The sequence below is a fragment of the Bos indicus x Bos taurus genome, chromosome 12 (assembly GCF_003369695.1).
Source record: "Bos indicus x Bos taurus breed Angus x Brahman F1 hybrid chromosome 12, Bos_hybrid_MaternalHap_v2.0, whole genome shotgun sequence".
In the NCBI taxonomy this organism is placed as follows: domain Eukaryota; kingdom Metazoa; phylum Chordata; class Mammalia; order Artiodactyla; family Bovidae; genus Bos; species Bos indicus x Bos taurus.
In genome coordinates, this window is record NC_040087.1 from 82,423,939 (window position 1) to 82,444,399 (window position 20,461).

The window sequence follows — 20,461 nt, forward strand, 5'->3', positions numbered from 1 at the left end:
CCAACTGTCTCTAAGTCACATTTGGAACAAATCTAATGTTGGCTGACATGTTGCCATGTTACCCTTTTACGAACGTAATGATGGTGGTCACAGACAGACAAGACATCGCGTGGCATTTCCGAGTCAGTTTCGGGTCCTTTTGGGAGGGGTCTGTGAAGGAAAGAATGGAACAGTCCTGGCCGAGCCTTCAGGCTTCGTAGGTAGGAGGAGATCCCCAAGCAAACAAAGCCTGGGTGCCAACGCAAGTCCACCGCCTGGGCTGGGTGCCCGCCCCGCCCAGCACTGTACCTGTACAGATGAAACTGGAGAGGCCCCCGTAGATGACTTCGTCATTGTCGGGCAATATGAACGGACACCGAGTCTGAACCTCCAAACAGTATTGCTTGCAAGGGATCGTCTTTCTGCAGTTCAGCTGCGCAACTTCAAAGTACTGGGAACACAGCCAGGCTTTGTAGACGATCTGAAACAGAGAAGAATCAGAAATAGGGTGGGATGACAACAGTTCTGACCAACGGAGGACACGCTGTCCTGGGAGAAGCATGCTGGGGCTTCGAGTGGCTCCTGAGAAGACGTGCACTTGGAGAAAGCCTATGACACAAGGCCAGCTGCAGACAATGTCTTGGCAGCAGCGAAACGCTGTTTACGGAGCCCTTCGGAGGACTCGACAGGTGACGGGCTGTTGGTGCACGTGCTAAGTCACTGCAGTCGTGTCCGACTCTTTGCGGCCCCCCAGGCTCCTCTGTCCATGGGATTCTCCAGGCAAGAGTACTGGAGTGGGTTGCCCTGCCCTCCTCCCAGGGATCTTCCCCACTCAGGGATCCTACCCACATCTCTTGCGTCTCCTGCATTGGCAGGCAGGTTCTTTACCACTAGGGCCATGTGGGAAGCCCCAACTCAAGTGAAAAACTGTGAAGTTGAGCAGGACCTGAAGTTTTAAAAATCCAGTGATAGACAAGAAAGGAAACAATTGTGTGGCTCCACTGGGGTTATTTACTGCAGGTGTGAGGTGCTGGGCCCTGTAGCTGTTCAGTCGCTCGGTCGTGTCCGACTCTTTGAGACCCCAAGGACTGCAGCACGCCAGGCCTCCCTGTCCCTCACCAACTCCCTGGAGTTTGCCCAAGTCTGTGTCCATTGCATCGGTGATTCCATTTCTTTTACATGGGGACATTTTTTTTTAATATAAAAGGACAAAAAAATGCTTTGTTTTGTTTGTAAGAAGGTGATGCTTTTTTGAACTGTGGTGTTGGAGAAGACTCAAGAATCCCTTGGACGGCAAGGAGATCCAACTGGTCCACCCTAAAGGAAATCAACCCTGAATATTCATTGGAAGGACTGATGCTGAAGCTGAAACACCAATACTTTGGCCACCTGATGCGAAGAACTAACTCATTGGAAAAGACCCTGATGCTGGCAAAGATTGAGGGCAGAAGGAGAAGGGGATGACAGAGGATGAGATGGTTGGATGGCATCACTGACTCAGTGGACATGAGTTTGAGGAAACTCTTGGACAGGTGATGGACAGGGAGGCCTGCTGTGCTGCAGTCCGTGAGGTCACAAAGAGTGGGGTCGATTGACTGAACTGAACTGAACTGATGCTTTTTTGTTTAAAAGGGCCAGAACCTTGCAGACGCCAGCTATTCCCACCATAGACACGAGGTGGCGCTGAGTCCCTGGCAACGAGGATGCCCTGGTTTGAGCTTGAACCCCAGGGCCCTGGGCGGACAGTGGTGGGCCTTGACATTCATGTCTCACATCGGAGACACTAAGGATCTCTCCGTCCGAAAACCCGGAAACACCCAGCCTAAATCAGATAGCTTACATTCGTGCCGTGGTGAGGAGGAGGAGTTAGGACCGCTCATCAGATCCTGGACCTTCAGCCTCTGTGATCGGCATGAATGTTTGATGAATATTTGCTTAACTTAGTGACATGTGAAAGGGCTATGATCTCATCTAACCCTCTGTCGTTGATAGGTATTTCGGAAAACAAATGTTGAAAAACAAAAACAGGCTTTTCTGTATCAGGGAACAAACTGAACCTGGTGCTGCTGCTGCTAAATCACTTCAGTCACGTCCGACTCCTAGGTCTCAATAAAACGATGACAAAGTATCCCACCGTACCCACGGCTGTGACTCAGGTATTTCCCTGATGCTTGGTTCTATTCTTCTGTTTTCAGGGTTAATACTATTCAGGTAAGATTTTGCTGCCTATGTCCTACCTGGAAAAGTGGGTGGTTTGCAGTTAAATGTACACTGATGATAAACACCAGACAATAATAGCAAGAATAATAGGAATTGCGTCCCACAGTCTGGTCTAAGCAGCTGACATACGTTTTCCCCCCCATGTAATTCTCAGCACATGCATTAGCACAGGGATAATAATCAACAGTAGAAATAAGTGGACAACCCAGAATCCAAACAGAATCTAGGTAACTCTTGCCAATATCTGTAAGGAGGATTCTTGTGTCAGGAAAAGGAGAGAGAAATAAATGGCTCTGAGACACTTTCCAATGCTGCCCTTTAAGAATTTTTTGAGGGGTGGGCGTTGAGAAAGTTAGGTGTTTTCTGGTGGCACAAAACCAGAAACCAGGGAGATCCAATCAGGCAATCCTAAAGGAAATCAACCCTGAATATTCATTGGAAGGACTGATGCTGAAGCTGAAGCTCCAGTACTTTGTCCACCTGATGCAAAGAGCTGACTCATTTGAAAAGACCCTGATGCTGGGAAAGATTGAAGGCAGGAGGAGAAGGGAATGACAGAGGATGAGATGGTTGGATGGCATCACTGATTCAATGGACATGAGTTTTGAGTAAACTCCCGAAGTTGGTGATGGACAGGGAGGTCTGGTGTGCTGCAGCCCTTGGGGTCGCAAAAAGTCGGACAGGACTTAGTGACTAACAACAGAGGGATTTTCAGACAGAAGCCCATGATGAAACATGAATACACTTGTCTTCCTTCGTAAGAACACCATAGTATATAAGGAAGGCCAGAACTCTTTTTTGTAACGGCTTAGCCTTCTCCTACAGTGACATACGGGATCATCGCTTTTCTAGGTGTCACTGAATAGTATAAATGGCTCTGTGATGCTAAAGAATAATTTGGGGAAGGAACAAAAAGAGAGTTAAGTCTCCTGGTGATAAACGGACGGTTAAACTACCTTTAACCCCCTTCTCCTGGAGGGTTTGCACTTCCTCTCTCCCGGGAAGCAGTTTCGTTGCTAGGTAACTACGCTCCAGGACAGCCCTCCCCCACCCCACTGCATGCTCCCCGCCTTGGGAATCATGGCTGAGTGTACCACTTGGCCTGACAGCGCCCAGCCTGCAGGCACCAGGAAACATGCTCCAGTTACAGTCCCGACAAGGAACAGACAAACTAGACTAGACTGCCAGAGGGGTCTGCGTAAGAAGGACATTTTCACTTAAACAGTTGCATACCAGTTTTCTCTTTTTCCTCCCAGAGCATTTTCTCATTTGTTATTTTCCCCTATGAAACCCTTGAGACAGTTTTGGGAAATAGTCTACAAATAAAGAACCCGATTATAGAGAGATTATCGTAGGAACTGCCTGGAGTTCAGGCCAGCACTCCCTTCCTGGGCCCCCAGGCAGCTGGGACGCTTCTGAGAAGTGGAAAGTGAGGATGACAAGGCAGGGGCCGGGTTTCTGGAGCCCCCGAGGGGAGGAGGGCAGTTCAAGGGGGAAAGGTCCTACGGAACGCCCAGCTGAGCCTCTCATTTTAAAGTGAGAAGGGGGGCTGGGAAAGATCCCAGTTGACGGCAACCCCCAATCCCTGCCCTCCCAGGCGGTGTTCTAACAACTCAGCACAGTGTTGGAGGAGAGATCCACTGATCCAGTTGTAACCTGTTTTTTTTTTTTTTTTTTTTCGGCAAGTCACTCCATCCCAGACTCGCACTTTCTTATCTTCCCTTGAAACTCTGTGCTGTGGGCTGTAGCGAGCACCCCTGGCCCCGCTCCCACCTCTGGCTGATCGCTGGGTCTTCCCTTCACCAGGTTACTGGGGCCTATTGGATGGTGCGAGGCGAGGAGGGGACCCCAGGGAACTGTGGTCCACTTGACTCTTAGATGAATTTACTTATTACTTTTTTAAAGATGATTCTTAGTTCTCATAAAAAGTTCTGGCTGTAACTGGCAGGAGGCAGGAACACGGTTGAGAGGAAATCCCTGGAGACGGACCGAGTCCAGAGGCGCCTGTTTCCCGATGGTGGGACGTGAGGTTAAGCCTCGGGACTCTGGTAGGGGGCGCTTTATGTGGGTAGCGGGAGGAGCCAGAAACAGCCACCATTCTTTTCACTACAACTTGTATCATGGTTTTCAGCCTCATCCTTGCACGTGACGTCAGCACACACTAGGTCCTGATTCTGGGAGGTCCCATGACCTGGGCTTATCTCCTGGAGAGCCTGTCACAAAACACCCAAGACTTGTATTTTTTCCCCATGGGGCTTAGAGTTTCATTTAAGTATACTTGTCTCCATCCTCTGAAATCTATATCCACGTTTTAGAGCAAGGAACCAATTTATATTGCAAATACATGTTAGCAGGCCGAAAAAAATAATGCCGGTCACAATTTTTCATTATGAAGAAAAATGTCAGGTACGGAAAGGGGTCGCCATTCTCACCTTAGAGGACAGCTTCTTTCTCTCCCCTTTCCCGTGAGTGTTACTAAGGGCTGGCTCTTTTTCCACGGGTAGCCTGTGTTGATGCATTTTATGAGCTCCTTTGCTGTCAGCTCTCATGCGTGTGTGGCCTGTGTTTTGAGCGTGTGGGGTGGGTGCGGGGGGAAATAATTGGTTTTGCAAGCATAGTCTGCCGCGGTGACGGCCTCCGGCTAATGCACTTTGATGCGCCAGGCATGTTGTTACAATTCTAAGTGGAGGAGAAAGTCAGAATACATCTTCACATTCATATGTCTGAATGTCTTTCGTCTAAATCTGTGTCAGTGTCTGGCTAAAGCACAGGCTGCACCCAGAGACTGGAAAGACTGCCGTGCTTTAAGAGGAAAACAAAAAAACAAACCCTGCCTGCAGGTTGAGCCAAGTCTCCCTCCTCCGAGGATGCTCAGAGACGGGCAGCCTAAGGAGACAGGCTCCTTGATCCGCCGGAGATTCAGAGTGTCAGAGAGCACACCTCGTCCTGCTGTGTCTTGGCTCCATCTCTGAAATAAAATGCAAATGCCTTCCTGTTTTCTCTCGGTGACCCACTTTGCGGATCTTGTTATGACACTTGATCTAATCCCCTGAACTTCAGAACGACGGCCCTAGCTTCCGGGCGCTGCCCTAGGTTTGTAAGCCCAGAGCCCTGGGCGCAGTCCCTTCAGGGGAGGCCATGGGTGAGGGATGAAAAGGCAGGCCCGGCCTGGTCCGTCTGCCCGTCAGGGGTGGTACCTGGAGGTCCACAGACCCTCAATGGGCAATGATAACAAGAGGAGAATCCACTCTGGGAGCTTCCTGGACTAGAGGATGCGCCCAACCGGTGATGATCTCGGTGACGAAGGAAACCAGAGAAGGATCGGCAGTGTGTCCATGGTCTGGGGGACACAGGGCCAGCTGGCTGCTGCTTTCCCTCCTTCCACCATCAATAGATGCCCGCGCTGTCTGAGACAATGCCGTCCCGGCCACATCTTATCTCCTCCCCTCATCTCACTACGTTTTGGTGTCAGCCCGAACCACCGTCTGGAGAGTTGCTCTTTCTAAGCAATCTGGCCTCTGTGATGACAAACCCAGCTGCTAAAATGGGCTGTTTTCTTATTTGCCCTCTTGACAGCAATGATTGACGCTGATTAAGAAACTATTTCTTGAAATGCCGGCCCCCTGATTACGAGAATCCTATCCATCCTGGGCTTCTTCCTGCTCCGCCAGTCAGTACAGCATTGGTTGTTTCGCTGTAACTGTCGTTTCCCCGTGTCGGTGCGCCCTGGGCTTCTGTTCTAAACTTTCTAATGCACGGTCTTTCAGGTAAATCGCCCACTCTCAGGACTCAGCTGTGGTCTTTAAAACAGGGAAGCCTAAATCTGTATTTCCAGGGCACCCCTTTCTCCTCTCTCTCTCATCTGCTCTGTCTACAAGCTGCGTTCTCTGTGTCTCTGGGTCCACGCTCTTTAGCATCTTCGCTTCTGCAAGTCCAGAGTGAAATCCAGCATCTGCTCTTCAGAGAGAAACGAGACTTGAGAAATCGGGGGTCACCCAGTGCCGCTTCTGCTCTCTCCCACAGCCGCTTTACCCAGGCTCTTTGGCCCAGGGCCTGTGAGCCTGCTTCCTGAGTACCAAGTCTGCCAACCTCTGGATTTCGGCTGGCACTGTTGTTTCAGCCACTCCCCTGCTCGCCTAGCAATGCCGCATCCACGGACGTGCCTCTATGCTTCAGTCATACACGCTCCTACATGCTGGCCACCACCCGGCAGTTGGGGCGACCACTGTGAAATCCATCTGCTGGCATCAGCACTCCACTTTACATCACCCGGGGCCTCTCCACGGCACACGGGGGAGTTCAAACTCCCTAATTGCACTCAGAGCTTTGCGACCTTGCCCAGCTGAGCGCTCCAGTCTCAGATCCTCCCCTGGCCCACCGCGGCCGTGGAGGGTGATGCACAGGGTCAGTGATGCACCTCATCCCCTGAGACCTTGCACCCTACTCCCCTGTCCACCCCGTGCACACAGCCCTTGGCCTGGGCGGTTCCTACCCATCCCGTGTGATTTTCGTATGTAAACCTTCCTGTCCCCAGTCTTAAGCCCACCCCTCTGAAGCTCCTGGAACGTTCTCTTCCTGTGGACTCACGCTGAAGGTGAAACCCTGTCTGTCTGCCTCCCTTTCTCGGCTCCCATGATGGGACCTTGTGCACACTTTTATCTTCTTGGTGCCCTGGGTGTACCTGGGAGAAAATGACCATCCATAGAGTTCTTATTGGAAATTCACACCATGGCCTTCAGGTATGCAGAGTGTGTGTGTGTGTTTATTCGCTCAGTTATGTCTGACTCTGTGACCGTGTGGACTGTAGCCTGCCAGACTCCTCTGTCCATAGGATTCTCCAGGCAAGAATACTGGAGTGGGTTGCCATTCCCTTCAACATCGGATCTTCCCGACCCAGGGACTGAACCTGGGTCTCCTGAATTGCAGGCTGATTCTTTACTGTCTGAGCCTCCAAGGAAACCTCCAGGTGTCCACTGTACTCTCTGGCTATTTGGTTCGTGTGAGCCAGTCCGCTTGATTCTGAGATCCTGCAGAGAACAGACTCAAACTGTGAACTCTGATGTGCTTCCAAGATATTGAGTCATATGGATCCCTTTAGAGGTATCAGCAAACTCCCTTATGGGAGGACAAATAAAGCCTATGGAAATGAAAAGTAAAAAGCCTACTTCCTGAAATGAATCTCTCTTTCCCAGCGGATACCGTGGTTTGGGTGCTGAGAAACACATGGGGTGGGGTGTAAGCAGAGAAGGATTTCTGCATAAAGGAGGCAGGAGGTGGTCCAATGAGCAGGACTCAGGGAGGCCTGCAGAGCCCCGAGGGAGGGATTTGCTCTGAACCTATCATTTGAGATGGACGAGCTGCTCTGGCCGGGGTTACAGCAAGAAGTGTCCAGAAGTCAGATTACACTAGCCCATCCCTTTCCAAAACAGTTCTATGGCACCTCTAAAATGAATGTTCATAATGGTAGAAGTGGGAGAAGTGAAAGCTCATGTTAGTGACCAGGCTGTCAGGAGCCTTGCCGTGGGCATCGGAGGGGAAGGTCAGGCAGCAAGAACCCAGTGATGAGCGCCGGGAGCACGAGGCCAGGGGGTATTCAGAAAAACACCTGATCCTGGAGTGGCTGAACCATCACACCAGCACTTTCTGCTTTACCCGGCTGGGAAAACCAAGAGCGTATTTAGTGTCTCTTCAGGGACGGCTGAGAATTGCCAAAACGTCAGGCAAGGCTTTCCCTTTCTTTATGGACAGCTCTAACATTGCAGCTGCATTCGCGGTGATGGACTCCTTGAATGAAGGTGCCTCGTCATTTTACACGGCACAAAGGGGGCCTCGAAACCCTGGGTCTTGGACTGCAGATGGAGCTTTAAAGATGATGCACATGGCGTAACTTTGGAAAAATTCAGGCGTGAAGTGAACGAGAGGACACAGAGAGTATGCTCAGCATTTTAATAACACTGTGGGTCCAAGATAGTAAACGAGTCTATTGAAAAATAAACAAAAAGGAAAGAAGTCCTTTAATGGAAACCACCTCTGCGTGTCGGCCACGGGTGGACATAACAGCCGCTTTCTCAACAGCCTTTTCAAGGGGCAGGAAAGGAAGGGGACAAATAACAGCTTGTTCTGCAGGCTGTCAGCCAGTCAACACCTTGAAAACGTGGTGGTATTATGTCCCATGGTCCTCTAGACATACCCTGCGTTTAACGAGGTCTTTATTAACTCCCATCAAAGTGCCAGTGATCCCATTAGAATTTACAGCTTTAAAAAGACAGCTAGGAAACACTTCGACATAAATTCAGTCTGGAGTCCCAAAGTTAAGTGAATTGAGAATGTTGAAATGGATTAAAAATTTGGGAATACAACTTTTTGAAGAAGGAAATGGAAGTAAGTCTGCAGATAAATCTGAAACTAGCTTTAAGCATGGTAAGGATAATGCATTCATCAAGGAAACGGGAGTTAGTACAATAGATTCTCCTTATTTTATAGGAGTCGCATACAAATTCATGGAGCAGTTGATTAATAAATGAATGTTGTAACCCAGAATCTAGAGCATGTCTAGAAAATATCAGTGCATTCAGTAGAACTATTATAGGTAACCAATACACTAACTAAAAAATGCACATGTATTCTTTTTTTCACAAAACTAAATAGAATGGGATACACTATAACTCCTTCACTTAATGAAAACACATAATAAAGGTCTAAAAGAGAATCAAGGCATAATTTTATCATAGACCCCAAAGTAAAATACGGAAAACTTGCAGTAATAAAGTAAAATGAGTTATCTAACAATCTGATCATTTTACATAGCCTTGGACTATAATACTAGTGTATAAAATGCCCGGAGTAAACATCTAAGTTTTCTACTTCTTTGCAGTATTGTCAAGACATTTCTGATGAATAATACATGGTAACAAATCCTTTATGATATCAGAGGCATGTGCTATGCTGTGCTAAGTTGCTTCAGTCGTGTCCAACTCTTTGAGACTCCATGGACTGTGCCCGCCAGGCTCCTCTGTCCATGGGATTCTCCAGGCAAGAATACTGGAGTGGGTTGCCATTTCCTTCTCCAGAGGATCTTCCCAACTCAGGGACTGAACTCACGTCTCTTCCATCTCCTGCATTGGCAGGTGGGTTCTTTACCATCAGAGCCACCTGGGAAGCCCATTAGAGCCACAGGGGTTGTCGATTAAAACAATAATAATGTCTTTGCCCCTTGGTTGAATGGACGCTGCGTTCTTTATTTTTCCCATGGGTGAGAAGCAGCACTTCCGGTCCTTTGTCATCAAGTCCAAGCTCAACAGCGCTCATTGTGGTTCTCTGCTTTATTCTGGCAGGACAGGAGAGATGACAGCTCCTTATGGAGATGACGATGCCCACGCCAGAGCCCTGAGCAGGGTTCCCTGTGCTACACAGGAGGTGTGCGTTAGTTACCTATTTCATGCACAGTATCGACAGTGTACATGCTGGGAGGCTGCAGCTGACACAGGAGCTGACTGGTTGCTTCCAGCCTGGGCTTCAAAGGTATCATTCGATCTGTCTGTTAATCCACATCTATTTATTGAGAGTCACCTATCGGCCTGGCTGTAGGGAATTCCCACCAAGGGTGGAGGGTGGCTTGAAAGCTTTGTGATGAGACATTTTCCCTGGCACCAAGCATAGTATTGTTAAAGAAAACCAGGCAAGACATGGTGGACTGTGTGCTACCAGGAGGTGCTTTGGTTTGGAGAAAGTAGCGATGAGTGGTGTCTGATCCTCAGCCTTTCCTGGTGGGGGGTCTTGCCTCCATGTTGGCTGCTGACTGATCAGGGCAGAGGGTTGTTGAAGGCTGGATCGGCTGCAGCAATGTCTTAAAAGAAGACAAGAGTGAAGTCTGCCACATTGATTGACCCTTCTCTCCACAAACGATCTCTGTGTACCAGGCAATGCTATTTGGTAGCATTTCACCCACAGCAGAACTTCTTTTAAAACTGGAGCCAAACCTTGCAGACCCTGCCACTGCTTTATCAACTAAGCTGATGCAAGATTTTAAGTCTTCTGTTGTCGTTTCAACAGTCTTCACAGCACCGTCACCAGGAGCAGTTTCTGCATCATGAAGCCACTTTCTTTGCTCACCCATGAGAAGCAGCTACTCATCCTTTCAAGTCTGATCATGAGGTTGTAACAATTCAGCGGTGTCTTCAGGCTCCACTTCTAATTCCAGTTCTCTTGCTGTTTCTACCACATCTGCAGTGACTTCCTCCACTGACGTCTTGAACCCCTCAAAGTCATTCATGAGGGTTGGAATCAATTTCTTCCAAACTTCTGTTAATGTTGATAGTTGCATTTTCCCCATGAATCACGACATATTCTTAATGATACCTAGAGAGGTGAGTCCTTTCCAGAAGTTTTTCCGTTGACTTTGCCCAGATCTATTAGCGGAATCACCATCTAGGTCAGCAATAGCCTTACAAAATGAATTTCTTAAATAATGGGACTTAAAAGTGGAAGTTCCTCCCTGATTCACAGGCAGAAGAATAGATGTTGTGTTAACAGGTATGAAAGCAACATGAATCTTGTTGTCCAGCCCCATCAGAGTTCTCCATTAGGTGCATTACGAATGAGTAGTAATATTTTGAAAGGAATATTTTTTTTCTGTGCATTGGGTCTCAAGAGTGGGTTTAAAATAGTAAACCATGTTGCCAGTAGATGTGCTGACATCCAGGCTTTTTCATTCATTAATAGAGCACAGGAAGCGTTCAGTTCAATTCAGTCACTCAGTCATGTCCAACTCTGCAATCCCGTGGACTGCAGCATGCCAGGCCTCCCTGTCCATCACCAACTCCTGGAGCTTGCTCAAAATCATGTCCATTGAGTCAGTGGTGCCATCCAACCATCTCATCCTCTGTCGTCCCCTTCTCCTCCTGCCTTCAATCTTTCCCAGCATCAGGGTCTTTTCCAATGAGTCAGTTCTTTGAATCAGGTGGCCAAAGTATTGGAGTTTCAGCTTCAGCATCAATCCTTCCAATAAATATTCAGGATTAATTTCCCTTAGGATGGACTGGTTGGATATCCTTGCAGTCCAAGGGACTCCCAAGAGTCTTCTCCAACACCGCAGTTCAAAAGCATCAATTCTTCAGTGCTCAGCTTTCTTTATATAGTCCAACTCTCACATCCATATATGACTACTGGAAAAACCATAGTTTTGACTAGATGGACTTTGTTGGCAAAGTAATGTCTCTGCTTTTTAATATGCTGTCTAGATTGGTTGTAGCTTTTCTTCCAAGGAGCAAGCGTCTTTTAATTTCATGGCTGCAGTCACCATCTGCAGTGATTTTGGAGCCCCCAAAAAGTCTCTCCCCATTTCCATTGTTTTTCCAGGAAGGGCAGTTCAGCATAATTCTTAAGGGTCATGGCATTTTCAAATTATAAATGAGTACTGGCTTCAATTCGAAGCCACCAGCTGCATTGGTCCCTGACAAGAGGGGCAGCCTGTCCTTTGAAGCAAGGCATTGACTTCTCCTCTCCAGCTATGGAAGTCCTAGATACCTATAGGTACCTTCCTACAGAAGGCTGTTTTGTCTACATTGAAAATCTGTTGTTTGGTGCAACCACCTTTATTAATACTCTGAGCAAGATCTTCTGGAAATACTGCAGCTTCTACTTTAGCATTTTCTGCTTTATCTTGAACTTTTGTGTTATGGCCACCGCTTCTTTCCCTAAACATCATGAAGCAACACCTGCAGCTCTCAGCTTTTCCTCTGCAGCTTCCTCTCTCTCTCTCAGCCTTTTACAGTTGAAAAGAGCTGGGGCCTTCCGGAAGAGGCTTTGGTTTATGGGAATGTTGCGGCCGGTCTGACCTCTCTAGACCACTAAATCTTTCTCCACATCAGCAGTAAGGCTGTTTCACATTCTTATCATTGGTGTGTTCACTGGAGAAGCATTTTTAATTTCCTTGGAGAACCTTCCATTTAACATCCACAGCCTGCCTAGCTGTTTGGCACAAGAGGCCTAGGATTCAGCCTGTCTCAGCTTTCGACATGCCTTCCTCACTAAGCTTAATTATTTCTAGCTTTTGATTTACAGTGAGAGATACGTGACTCTTCCTTTCATCTGAACACTTAGAAGCCATTCTAGGGTTATTAATTGGCCTAATTTCAACATTGCTGTGCTTCAAGTAAGACCTGAGGAGAGGGAGGGAGCCGGGGAATGGCCTGTCAGTGGCGCAGTCAGAATACGCGCAAACTCTGTCAGTTAATTTGGTCATCTTCTACGGCAGGGACTGTGGGTCCCTGAAACAGTTATGATGATAACCTCAATGGTCACTGATCATAGATCGCCGTAACGGGTATCATAGCAATGAAAACTTATTAGACTTACCAACATGTGACAGATGCTGTTGGAAAAATGGTGCCAACTGACCTGAGAGACCAGGGTTGCCACAAACGTTCAATTCGTGAAAAACACTCAAAGGAAGCAAATGCCGTAAAACCGAGGTATGCCTGTGCTCAGCTCCTCACCTAGGTATCAAAGCCTTGCCTACGTCCAGTGAGCGCGCTTGTTCCAGTTTCATGAGGTGAAAATTACGATTCAGAGAATTTCATCAATGCCCAAGTCCCACGGGCAGAGACCACAGCCACGCCTGGCTGAGTTCAGGCCACCTTACTCTGCACTCCTGCCCTGAAGAAAATGTGCTCTGTTGTACCCCACAGACCTCCGGTGTAAAGAAAACACTAACTTCTGAGAGTTTCTGTAGGTTGTTCCTGGGTCTTCTGGGGATAGGGTTGGAGATTTGAACATTTTTAATGCTTTGTACTTTGTTTCATCTCAAGAAGATAGTTCAGCAACTGCTATGCATTCTCCTCTATAGTGAAAAATTTTCAGTACAGCGAAGCATCGCCATGTTTGTGATCTTATTAACATACACTCGTAACACCAAGCTCCGGTGACATGAGTATGCCGTTGTTAATGAGAAAAGAGTCAGGATTACGTCTGCAAACAGTTGTGCTACATGCTCAGTCGTGTGCATCCCCTGCCTGTCACTAAAGCTAACAGCCACCACCAACCAAATCAGGAAGCTGCTTTTCCTAGTCCTGGCCCTCAATCCTGCTCTTTCTCTCGCTCCTTCTCTATGTCTCCTGTGAACATTTATTCGACTATTAAATTACATAGAATGGACACCAAAATTATTTATCTTTGAAACTGCACTTGATAAACATTTTCACTATGTCCATTTAAAATCTGAATATATTTCCCTTTCACAGATATTTATTTATAAAGTGTTCTGGCACACACACAGACACAGAGACATATACACAGACACAGAGATATACACACAGACATGTGCATGGATACACACACACAGAAAACACACACATTTCTTTACAGTTGGCCAGATTTCATTATCTCCTCAAAGAAAAAACATCTCCCGCCTTTCCTTACAGTGGACTTAGAACTGAGCTATTCCTTACAAGTTAAAAATAAAAACACCTGACTACTTTCCACAGCCATGCACCCTCCTTATGCTTTTTTCCTCTGGGTAGAATTATGACTCCAAGAGCCTTTAGAACATTTAGTTCCCTTCATGAAGGTTGTTTTCTTGAGAGTCAGTGAGTGGGGAGGAGGATGATTTACCGGAGTGAATGCCTTTGTTTAAACACACACCAAGGCCAAAGTAACCGACTGGAGGGGAGACGTTGGGTGGGAAAGATCAGAAAGCAGTGCTATTTGTGTGATATCAAGTCCAGAAATCAGGAAATCCTGTCAAAATTATAGTTTGATTTTATTCCTTACAATTTAACATGTTCTTCATTGTTTAAAGTCAGTTTCAGCCAGAAAATGTATGCTGTTACAAGAGCGAAACAAGGCTAATTGCATATTTATTGGAATTTGTTAACATTTAGATGGAAATTGCTTCTGTTTGGTGAAAAATTATCCAATAACCTGCTTCTTTCACATAGTTGAGAGGTGTGAGAGGTCATTTATTCACTGTGGAACAAGGTGAGTAGGTGACAAAACATAAGGTCCCGATGGTTGAAATTCAAATCCAACCATCTGAAAAAATGTAACACCAGTTTCCTGCTACAAATTTGAAGACATATAATGATGATTACAGCAAATTGGTGATTTCAGATCAGATAGAAACAGCATCTTATGAAAAACGAAGTTGATGAGCACCGACACTTACACAGCACTTGTTTGTGCTCGGTCACTCAGGTTTGCAACCCACTAAGGCTTCCCTGGCGGCTCAGATGGAAAACGTTTGCCTGCAATGGGGGAGACCTGGGTTCAATCCCTGGGTTGGGAAGATTCCCTGGAGAAGGAAATGGCAACCCGATCCAATACCCTTGCTTGGAAAAACCCATGGACAGAGGAGCCTGACAGGCTATAGTCCACAGTGTCGCAGAGTCGGGCACAACTGAGCGACTTCACTTTCACTTTTGCAACCCACTGGACTGTAGCCTGCTGGACTCCTCTGTCCATGGGATTCTCCAGGCAAGAATACTGGAGTGGGTTGCCACTTCCTTCTCCAGGGGATCTTCCTGACCCAGGGATCGAAGCCAGGTCTCCTGCAGCTCCTGCATTGCAGGCAGATTCTTTACTGCTGAGCCACGCATACACCAGAAGCTGTTGATAAAAGTATTACTTGATCCTCTCAAGAAACCCCCCAAAATAAATAACAGTATTTATCCTTTTTTTTTAAACAGAAGTGAAAAAATGAGGCCCAGAAAGCTAACTCCCCAACTGAAGTGAGCAAGCTAAGCCAAGGGGCCAGGACTTACACACAGGCTAGCTATTTTCAACTCTCACGCACCCAGCCACTTAGCTCTGAGACCTCTGTGATGACTGCTAGATATTCCATATTCTCAAAAGCATGTGGTCCATTCAATACTGTATATGTTGTATGTAAACATTCTTGTGTTACGTCACCTCAGGATATTTCTTTTTGGCCAAATAAAAAGTGTAGATGGAGCAAGCCAACATACCATCAGAACAGGGTAGAAAATTCTCTGAGGTTGTGTATCATTCATCGTCAATGGTTCTCTTCCTGTTTGAGTCCAAGCTTCAGTCCCTCTCTATAAATCTTCCATTTTACAAACCACAGATGCTGTGTACTTCCACACAGACTGTCACTTGTATGTAATATTTTACCCCAATATTTCTTGTAGAAAAAGAGTGACCGTCTTTCCCTCTAGCAAGCAATGCAGTTGCTCCCAAATCCTGCAGTTCTGACTGGCTGTGAATCAGGCTACACCTGCTTTTGCCTTAATTTCTCCTTAGAGGCAGGTAGTGTTGAGGCAGTCTGTCACAGACTAGACTCTTCATTAGAGCTACACTTTATCTGATATTTGTAGAGGTGCTGGAGAAGATTCTTGAGCCCCTCAGACTGCAAGGAGATCCAACCAGTCCATCCTAAAGGAAATCAACCCTGAATATTCATTGGAAGGACTGATGCTGAAGCTGAAACTCCAATACTTTGGCCACCTGATGCGAAGAGCTAACTCACTGGAAAAGACCCTGATGCTGGGAAAGATCGAAGGCGGGAGAAGTGGGTGACAGAGGATGAGATGGTTGGATGGCATCACTGACTCAATGGACATGAGTTTGAGCAAACTCCAGCAGATAGTGAAGGGCAGGGCAACCTGGTGTGCTGCCGTCCATGGGGTCACAAAGAATGGGACACAACTTAGAGACTGAACAACTCTATGTCTAGCACTGTGCCTTGATCTATGAAGAGTTACTGAATGGGTTAATTGTCGCAGCTAAAAATGTTCAAGACACAAGGTGTGTAAAAATCCTTCCAAGAAAGATGTTTGGTAAACACAATGCCTGCTGAGAACATTTAAACATCATTATGAATGGATTTGGGCCTTCTGATCAAATAGTCTTGATGGCCACCCTAAGTTAAAATTTGAGCACGCTGTTTTTCTGAAATGTCTTCTCCATAACATCATTCAAGTTTGCATAGTACTGGTGATTTTCATGTCTTCATAGACAAGTGTAGGTATAAGTGAAACAATCAACATTCCCCCCACAGCCAATACATGCAAGATTTACATGATGAGATTGACAACAGAATGGAAAAGAATACCTAATGGAGAGATAAGAGCCCTTCAAGTGACAAGGATCTGAGAAAAGCTGTGAGCACTGTCACTTATTATTTGGATGGGTTGAAGAAGGGCATTTATTTGCACTTAGATTACTTATTCGAGTTTCAGTTAGTAATTCCAATTTCACAGGATTTTGGGAAGGATAAAAAGAACCATATGTATGTAAGGAAAAATAAAATACAATAAAATCTAATAAGATTTTGCTAATGTTATGTGTTGGCAAAGACAGCTGTTTCATAATGTAAGCTCTTTATGTATAACACACTGGCAGAAAGAATGGATCGCCTTTTTTTATTGAATATTAACTTGATCATTCCATCAACATCTACAAAGTATTATGTGATGGGCCTGGGCCAGATATATTGGTAAAAACGAGTGGTACCATTGTTTATCAACCTGTATCTTTTTGGTTAATTTGGCTAAATGGTTATATCAATGAAGATTAATCTCAAAGAAGGTTAATGGCAGCTACAATCTATTATTGAGCTTCCTAGGTGGCTCTGTGGTAAAAAACCCACCTGCTAGTGTAGGAGACACAGGGGAAGTGGGTTTGATCCCTGGGCCAGGAAGATCCCCTAGAATGGGAAATGGCAACCCCCTCCAGTATTCTTGCCTGGGAAATCCCATGGACAGAGGAGCCTGGCGGGCTACCGTCAATGGGGTCTCAAAGAATCCGACAAAAAAAGAAAAAGAGTCGGACACAACTGAGCATGCACACACAACAAAGAACTATATGATGGGAAACAGTCATCTAAAATCAATACCAGTCATGATGGTGGGGACCGTGTGCTGCTGGAGAAGGCCCTCTGTCCCTGGGGACAGGGAAGTGTCATCCTCTTGGCCTGGTGATAGTGTGGGACCCTTTCTCTTGCTGGAGGACGCACAACACCAGCAGCATAATTGGGTACTCAAAGTCTGTTTGTATTTGGAAAGTGCTTTATGTAACTGTTATTATGCATCCAGGGAGGCCTTTAGCTCAGCTGCTAACCTTTGCATCACACAGTTCAGGAGAGCAGGGCGAGGAGCCCACAGAGGCTTCAGAGTGCGTGAGAAAACTGGGGGAAGGCTTGTTTACCAGGGAAAGCAAAGCTTCCCTAGAAAAGGCAGCAGACTGGACCGGTGAACGTCTACAGCTTTATTCCTGGTGTTAAATCAATTCCCCTCGCTGCACCCCGACTCTGGGAGCAGAGATCATTAAGAACACATTCAAGTGCTTAATTAGGTTTTGAAGGAGGTTTCTCCATTAACATTAATTAAAGTCTCCCTGGGCTCCAGGAAGCTCATTTGCCAGGTAGGGGTTTCCCAGGGTCACTTATCTTCCTGTTGCTGCCTCAGCAAAACCATCTTTACTGCCTCAGATTCCAAACTGAGCTCCAAGTCCATGCAAGACAGAAGGAAAAGCAAAGGAGCACAATTCCTCTTGGTGATGGGAGATTAGACTCGTTATAGGGAAGGCTTTCCTCTTATGATTTTGCTGTTGAGAAGGAAGCTACTGTTGGTTACCCTGAAAGAATGTGCTGTTGCTAAGTGTCTGGGGCTAAACTGTCTCGGAGAAATGTTAAAGTAAAAGTGAAAGTTGCTCAGTTGTGTCCAACTCTTTGAGACTCCATGGACTATACAGTGCATGGAATTCTGCAGGCCAGAATACTGGAGTAGGTAGTCTTTCCTTCTCCAGGGGATTTTCCCAACCCAGGGATTGAACCCAGGTCTCTCACATTGCAGGTGGGTTCTTACCAACTGAGCCAAAAGGGAAACCCAAGAAAACTGGAGTGGGTAGCCTCTCTCTTCTCCAGGGGATCTTCCTGGCCCAGGGATCAAACTGGGGTCTCCTGCCTTGCAGGTGGATTCTAGAAGCAGGCTTCTATTTCTATGGATAGAAAAAATTTTTCATGAGAGTGTTAATTTTATTAGGTTGAGCTCTAATCGAGCCAAATTTATTAGGTTGAGTCTGGTATTCAACTCTTTTGATCTATAAAAACGGCAACTTCATATGGCTCAATCTAATAAACTAGAATGTTGAAATTTTATATGAGCGCCAAATCTCTTTTCCTCTCCTTCATCTCTGTTCTCTATGCCCTTGAATTTCAAAAGCTTTTCTGTATCTATACCTGTGGACTAGAAGCACAGAATAAGGTCAGCAACTTTATCTCTGGTTGCCTGTTGGGGTGAAAAAGACTTTCAGTCCTTTTTTGTGTGAATATATTGACATTCTTGTATTGACTTTCATAGGTCCATGTGTCTTCTCTTTGGGGTGTTATTTATTTATTTATTTTTGCCCTTCAGTGTGGAAGGAACAGTAAGATGAAGTAGGAAAATTACAAACTTTAAGATGATAAATATTTATTGCATGCCTAGTGGGTATTGAGAGAAATACAAAGGAGACACAAGGAAGAAAAATGAAAGGGCATTAGAGAAAGAGATAAGAATGGGGTGAAAGAGAAAGGTGCCAACCAGGCTGGGGAGCAGAGGAAAAGAACCGTTGAGGGCACCTTAATACTGAGAGCCCGTGATGGCTGTGGGTAGTCCTATATTCAAGGGTCTGCAATTTACCAAGTGAAAGCTAAGTAGCATGTATTTTGAAATGGAAAATCAGCAAATGTAGTTTCTATAAAAATATTTGCCCAGGGCAGCGTAAAGAGGGGATTACAAGAATGAATATGAGATCTAAGGCTGTCCATCCAATACAAAAAATCTTGCAATAACAATCTCCATATTCCTTTGGTTATTTGCATATTTTTGTCTGTGCTAGTCAACTGTCTTCTACCGTCTGAATGATCTTAAATGTTACATAGGTATAATTTGCTGGAAAATAGTGGTCCAGATTGTGGCTTTCTTAATTGTTCACATGATCAGTGTTTTTTTCCCTGCCGAGCTATGTATAACTGTGCATATTTGAAGTTACATTAATTTTAGACTGGACAAAATTGCCTAGTCTAAAAGGGCATGGAAGAGATCCACATTAGAAAAAAAAAATCTATGCCCTACGTTTTTCACTTTGCTCCTCAGCATTGCTACAACCAACTGCATTTTGTTCTTATTTTGCTCTTTGAAGGCTTTTAGTATAATATACAAAAACAGTTTTGGAGCTGTGCAGAAACATTTCCCCCAAGAGACAGCTGTTAATTTTTGAAGTGATTTTGAGTACCAAAGCTGGTGTGTGCACTTAAAGTGTTAAAGTGTTAGTAGCTGAGTTGTACCTGACTCTTTGCAAGCCCGTGGACTGTAGCTGGCCAGGCTCCTCTGTCCACGGGAAATCTCCAGGCAAGAATACTGGAGTGGATAGCCATTCCCTTTTCCAGGGGATCTTCCTGACCCAGGGATCGAACCCATGTTTCCTGCCTTATAGGTGGATTCTTTAATGTCTGAGCCATGCACTTAAAGAGCAACCCAAAATTATATGTTGTGGCATCAAGGTAGAGGGGAAGGAGAATGGAAAATACTAGGTGCTCTTCAAAAGTCTTTCACGTTTTCAGCCTAACTGATGTCTACAGACAGTATCCCTGACAGCAGAGGAGTTTTGATGCTTTGTCACATGTGCAAGCAGTCAAACGTTTTTAAACAATTTTGTTTCCTTTCATTTTCTAATAATAGAGTTCAAAATGGATGGGTGTTTCTCAGTTCAGTTCAGTTCAGTCCTCAGTCATGTCCGACTCTTTGCGACCCCATGAATTGCAGCACGCCAGGCCTCCCTGTCCATCACCAACTCCCGGAGTTCACTCAGACTCACGTCCATCGAGTCAGTGATGCCATCCAGCCATCTCATCCTCTGTCGTCCCCTTCTCCTCCTGCCCCCAATCCCTCCCAGCATCAGAGTCTTTTCCAATGAGTCAACTCTTTGCATGAGGTGGACAAAGTACTGGAGTTTCAGCTTTAGCATCATTCCTTCCAAAGAAATCCCAGGGATGATCTCCTTCTGAATGGACTGGTTGGATCTCCCTGCAGTCCAAGGGACTCTCAAGAGTCTTCTCCAACACCACAGTTCAAAAGCATCAATTCTTCAGCGCTCAGCCTTCTTTACAGTCCAACTCTTACATCCATACATGACCACAGGAAAAACCATAGCCTTGACTAGACGAACCTTTGTTGGCAAAGTAATGTCTCTGCTTTTCAATATGTTATCTAGGTTGGTCATAACTTTCCTTCCAAGGAGTAAGCGTCTTTTAATTTCATGGCTG

General features: G+C 46.0%; 1 protein-coding gene across 2 annotated transcripts in view; it reads right to left on the reverse strand.

Moving 5' to 3' along the window:
* The window catches only part of FAM155A (family with sequence similarity 155 member A), a 609,369-nt gene that overhangs the window by 30,077 nt on the left and 558,831 nt on the right, over positions 1 to 20,461 (reverse strand). For both annotated transcript variants that reach the window (XM_027557945.1, XM_027557947.1), the window contains exon 2: positions 289 to 460. In XM_027557945.1, coding sequence (XP_027413746.1) covers positions 289 to 460 — 172 coding nt within the window. The remainder of the gene's footprint in view (positions 1 to 288; positions 461 to 20,461) is intronic.